This window comes from Brassica rapa, chromosome A07 (assembly GCF_000309985.2).
Source record: "Brassica rapa cultivar Chiifu-401-42 chromosome A07, CAAS_Brap_v3.01, whole genome shotgun sequence".
Lineage (NCBI taxonomy): Eukaryota > Viridiplantae > Streptophyta > Magnoliopsida > Brassicales > Brassicaceae > Brassica > Brassica rapa.
Genome location: NC_024801.2, coordinates 10,236,330 through 10,242,121, shown reverse-complemented (window position 1 = coordinate 10,242,121; position 5,792 = coordinate 10,236,330). Strand labels below are relative to the sequence as shown.

The 5,792-nt window shown below is 32.1% G+C and overlaps 1 protein-coding gene across 1 annotated transcript; it reads left to right on the top strand.

Moving 5' to 3' along the window:
* Positions 1 to 2,247: 2,247 nt before the first annotated feature.
* Positions 2,248 to 5,400, top strand: LOC103828799 (berberine bridge enzyme-like 13). Its single transcript, XM_009104439.3, has 3 exons — positions 2,248 to 3,239; positions 3,994 to 4,480; positions 4,606 to 5,400. Exons 1-3 carry the CDS (start codon positions 2,683 to 2,685, stop codon positions 5,224 to 5,226), a joined length of 1,665 nt encoding a protein of 554 aa, XP_009102687.3. The 5' UTR covers positions 2,248 to 2,682; the 3' UTR covers positions 5,227 to 5,400.
* The last annotated feature ends 392 nt before the right edge of the window (positions 5,401 to 5,792 follow it).

Sequence of the window (5,792 nt, the reverse complement as noted above, 5' to 3'; positions counted from 1 at the left end):
TTTAAAAACATATTCGTTTATGTTGACTTTGAAACTGGCTACGCATTCACAAGCATGGTCAAGCTGCGGGTTTGGTGGGTTTTTATTTTCTCTGTCGGCGGGTTTGGTGGTTTTAACAGTGGATTATACTGTTCGTGTTAATACACATCTTTTTATCAAATACTGTAATAGGAGAAAACATTATATAAAGAATCATTAACCACTTGTCTATTTCTAAAATCACACAATTCTCATGGATTTAATATTTAAATTAAATTAATATTCAGTCAGTTTTACGTCTTAATTAATAGGAGTGACTAGACATTAAAGCATTTCGAACCCAACACCTTATTTGAAGGAGAGTAAAACCTCAAAATGAGGATCTGAAGATTGATTAGTTCAATCATGGATTCTCAAAAAAATTTAAAAAAATTATTCATTTGCATCATAATCCTAAATATTAAGAAAAACTGATAAAATTTCACAAATACATATAAAACATACATTTAATATTTTATACAACACAATATTATAATATTATATAGTAAAACATAATATAAATTACAATTATAATAAAACAGCACACATACACACAAATATTAGCATGTTACATATAAAATACCAAATTATCCAAGCATTATTTCTGTAAAATATGTAATATTGAAGTGTTTTGGTAATTTTCTTTAATTTGTGTTAAGTTTGTTTAATGTATTTTTATTTTATGTGAGCTTTATTTAATCTATTTTTTACTGTGGGATTTTTAATGTAATGTAATATTTTGTTGTATTTTATTTTATTTTGATGTATTTAAGTTATTCTAAACTAAGTTTAGTACATTTATTTTTGAAAAAAGTAATTAGAAAGACCAAAAAAAAGTTTTAAGGTTTGGTTGAGATGACAAGATTTGAAATTGGATTAGAAATGCTCTTATAGAAGAAGAAAAATTCTATAAATAGAATTATAAACGTAGTTGACTGTGTTAAATGTTTATTCTAAGAGCTAGTTAAAGTAAACGCTCAAATGTAACATCGATTCAAATTATTTTGATGTTAATAGACCTCAAGACATTTCTAGTTCTCTAAGCCAGTTATATATAAAATTCAAGCACTTCGGTTAATGCTTATATATATTAACTAGAGTTATTCTATTTTGAATTAAAAACAGTGTAAACCATTTGTGATAGTCTATTTTTCTGTAATGTCTACTTCTAGTTTTACTCTAAAATATAATAAACATCAATTTATTATATAGATAGATTAATTCATTTATATTTTGTTAATCACTTTATTCTTACTATAAATAGTGTATCATTTGAGTAGAACTCAACTTTATTATAAAGTTTTCTATTTTGAATTAAAAAAAAATTAAACTATTTGTGATGGTTTAAGAAGGTTGATTTAACTTTTAAATCACAATTATTGGAGATGATGGTGTCAGTATCTTTGAAATTATGATGCAATTTGTCACTAGAAAGTTAAAACCATACATTATTACCTACTTTCAAACACCATAATCAATTAGCAATAACAGAAATTATAGATTTAACAGATTTCGTTTTAGTTTCTTTTGTCTTCATAGAAATGATTAAAAAGAAGTTAATCCTGCTTATGTTAATTATGAATGTTTCAAGTCATGCGTATAGCAACCTGCTCTTATGATTGGGAGAAGAAAACAAAGAAAAAAAAAACAAATAATCTGAATTAAAAAGTAGTTAGGATTTACTGCAAATTCACAAATTTCACGGCAGTAGGAAGCGTTAGACGTAGATACATTGAAGCAAGATGACACTTTACGTACTAGTCTAATATGTTACCTAGTTTTTGATTCGCCTTTTCAAAATGCGGGTATTATTTCTTTTGCAAATTTTATATAAATGTGTCAAATATTTATATGTTTATATTATATATATATATATATATTATTGAAAATTCTTGTTTTATGTAAGTACAATAAGTTAAATCAGTAAGCCATTATGTCATTCTATTTAGACTAACAAATATTTATCGTAGTTTACATTATAAAAAATTGACATGTTAAATAATATGATTAAAAGAAATAAGAAATAAAAAAAGAAAATACAAAAAATAACAACACCGATTCTGGTTTTTTTTTTTTTTTTTTGACGTCAAACGGCCATTCTATTACTCAAACTTGAGGTGGTCTGGGTAACCAGACCGGAATAGAACAACACCGATTCTGGTTTATTTGGTGTTTACGTCATTACTATTATTAAAAAAAGAATATGACAACGTCAAAATATCCTAATGAATCAATGCATGTCTTGAAAAGTAGGGACATTTAGAGGAAAAATCCGAAGTGTATCATGTTTTAATAATTTCACACACATAAATTTAATTTAATAATTAGATAGGTATTATGTGCATTAGAAATGAAATGATTGTTATTTCCTATTTTCTAGAGGTTTTATTAGATGCATTATATAATCACGGTAAAAATTACGATCATAAAATCAGCATATGTTCCAGCATAAATGACCTAACTAAAAAAGTCATGATGGATATCTGAAAGGGATAATCCAATTCCAAAACGGAATAAAGTAAACATCAAAATATTAACCCTAATAATTTCGAAACTGTAAAGGGACTGATTAAACACTATACAAGAGTCAAAAGAGTGTGACGTAATTATAACATCAACTTTACGTGTACAACCACCCTCATCTGCCTATATAAAACCCAACACATGTACATGAAACTCATCAAACAAAGAGCTAAAACCCCATCACCAAATAAACAACAAAAAATGGCCTTTGCGGAAATAACAAACGCAAACATGTTTCTCATAACGCTACTTCTCCTATCTCTTTCTTCCATCCCATTGTCTTCTTCCACCATCACGCAAGACTTCGTGATGTGTCTGGTCGATAACTCCGACGCTTCTTTTGCGATGGACTCTTCGTTCTTCACTCATGACCTAAATGCCTCTTCCTTCAAACAAGCTTTAGAGACGTCGGCTCAGAACCTCCGTTACTTGATGCCGTCAAAACCGAAGCCAGAATTTATTTTTGAGCCGCTTTACGAAACGCACGTTCAAGCCGCCGTTGTTTGCGCCAAGAAGCTACGACTTCATTTGCGGTTAAGAAGCGGCGGTCATGACTACGAAGGCCTTTCTTACGTCTCAGAGATGGAAACGGCGTTTGTGATCGTTGATTTATCGAAGCTTAGACAAATCAATGTCGATTTAGAAAGTAACACCGCGTGGGTACACGCAGGTGCTTCCATTGGAGAGGTTTATTACAGGTATATCATACGCCCATAAAGAATCACATTAATTATATATTTTTTTCTCCTCAAAAAATGATTAAAATATTATAAAGCCACACTAATTTTACAATATTTTATTTAAATATTCCTCAAGTTACACTTGTTTATGAGAAAAAGAAGTTCCCACTAAAAATATTCGAATCTACACAAAAGTATAAAAATCTTGCGTCTCTTGGGACACCTAGTTTCATTGGTTATCAATTTTAAAGCTAATGACCAAAAAAAATTTCGGTTAATCCATTGCTCTATTGCAGTTTTTGGATCAACCAGCTGGTTATTTGGTTTTGGTTCTTAGAGTAGCTCCAACACTAATATTAGACAGAATATCTTAAGATTAAAAAATAAAAAAATAATAGAGAGAACCAGAACCGGTTATGTGCAGAAATAATTTCTTTGAGTTTTAAAAAAAAAAAAACATTTTTAATCTATCTGTCATCTTTAATTTATAAACAAAAATATTTAATTTTTAGTTTTAAGAACTTTAGGAGAATTCTCAGTGTTGAGGGTGCTCTTAATGTTATATTGGATATTTAATATTCGAAATAATAATATGTAGACTATGCTTTGGACTATAGATGTGGAAAAAATGTTGATAAGTAACTAGTTTTAAGTTTTAACCAACATTTTTTTTACTAAAATATAACAAACATTTTGAACCGAACCAAAATACAAAAACATAATATGCCCGTTGAGCTGTGGCTTAAACCGGTTTACTTTAATGGGTTTAAAGGATCCAAGAGAAAAGCAAAGTCCATGGTTTTCCGGCGGGTTTATGCACCAGCCTAGGCATCGGCGGCCACATAATCGGCGGAGCCTACGGTTCAATGATGCGTAAGTTCGGACTCGGTGCCGACAACGTCCTCGACGCCAGAATAGTTGACGCGAAGGGCAAAATCCTGAACCGCGCTGCGATGGGAGAAGACGTTTTCTGGGCCATTCGCGGCGGTGGTGGAGGAAGCTTCGGCGTTATCCTTGCCTGGAAAATAAAGCTCGTTCCCGTGCCCGAGATAGTGACGGTGTTCACCGTTACGAAGACGCTTGAGCAAGACGGAACTAGGATCTTGTACAAGTGGCAACAAGTCGCAGATAAGCTCGATGAAAATCTCTTTATCCGGGCGATTATTCAGCCGGCGAGCAAAACTCCTAAGAGCAAAGAGAGAACTATCTCGGTTTCGTACCAAGGACAGTTTCTTGGTGACGCTAAGAGGCTGTTGCAGGTAATGAGACCAAGTCAAGTTTTGTACAAAACTGCGGGTTTATATTGTAGTTTTATGAAAGTAATTTTATTACAAATTAAGAAAGAAAGTTATGATTGTAACATTTTTTACCTTGGTTTTTATAGGTGATGCAGAGGAGTTTCCCACAGCTGGGACTAACAAAGAAAGATTGTTTAGAGACAAGCTGGATCAAATCAGTAATGTACATTGCTGGTTTTCCTAGCACCGCGCCACCGGAAGCTCTACTTGCTGGAAAATCGTTGTTCAAAAATTACTTCAAAGCCAAGTCAGACTATGTGGAAAAGCCAATTCCAATAGAAGGACTAGAAGGGCTATGGAAAAAGCTTCTAGAAGAGGATTCACCATTGACCATATGGAATCCTTATGGAGGAATGATGGCGAAAATCCCTGAGACAGAGACACCTTTCCCACGTAGGAGTGGGACATTGTTCAAGATCCAGTGGCTGACTTTGTGGCAAGACGGGAAAGCTAGCGAGGCGAAGCATATGGAGTGGATGAGGAATATGTATAGTTACATGGAGAAGTATGTGTCAAAAAGCCCAAGATCCGCCTATGTGAACTATAGAGATCTTGATTTAGGGATGAATGGTAGAGGGACTGATGCAAGAGAATGGGGGAAGAAATACTTCAAGGGAAACTTTGAGAGGTTGGTGAAGATTAAAGCTAAGTTTGATCCTGAGAATTTCTTCAGACATGAACAAAGTATTCCTACAAAATTTAAGTGAAATTTTTGAGTTAAACAATAATAAGAATGTGAGGTTTGGAATTTGTCTTAGTAAAGAATTTTGTTACTTGTGTTTGTATCTTTTCTTTCTGAAAACATGGTCAATACATAACACCAAGAAATGGTCATGTCATTTGTAATTCGAAACTCGTTATCAAATCTAATTCCTTGTTGATTTTTTCTTTTTAGACAACATCCAAACTGGTTCAATATTATAAGTTACAATGAAACAAAATATAGGTATTGTTCCACTCATCAAAGCCAGTTTTGCCAGAAAACACGTGACCAGTCTAAGTAATAACCGGTAAGTTTCCAAACTTATTATCAATGACTTTATGAAAACAAAGCTCAATATTACTAGGGGTTTTTACAAAATTGACCTACAACTTAAAGTCAAACACAAAACTAACCTCTTTTTTTTTTTGAAAATTGGTTTTGCCCTATTCACCCCACAAGTTCATATAATTTACGAAATTACCATCAATTTTTTTTTTTTTTTCGAAAATGACATTTTTACTCTCTCACCCTCATCATCTTCAAGTAATTACAAGATTGCCATTGTCATCA

Coding starts and splice junctions, on each gene's coding strand:
- LOC103828799 (XM_009104439.3), top strand. CDS start 2,683: ATGTACATGAAACTCATCAAACAAAGAGCTAAAACCCCATCACCAAAT. Junction 3,240..3,993: donor ATTGGAGAGGTTTATTACAG/GTATATCATACG, acceptor ATGGGTTTAAAG/GATCCAAGAGAAAAGCAAAG. Junction 4,481..4,605: donor ACGCTAAGAGGCTGTTGCAG/GTAATGAGACCA, acceptor TGGTTTTTATAG/GTGATGCAGAGGAGTTTCCC.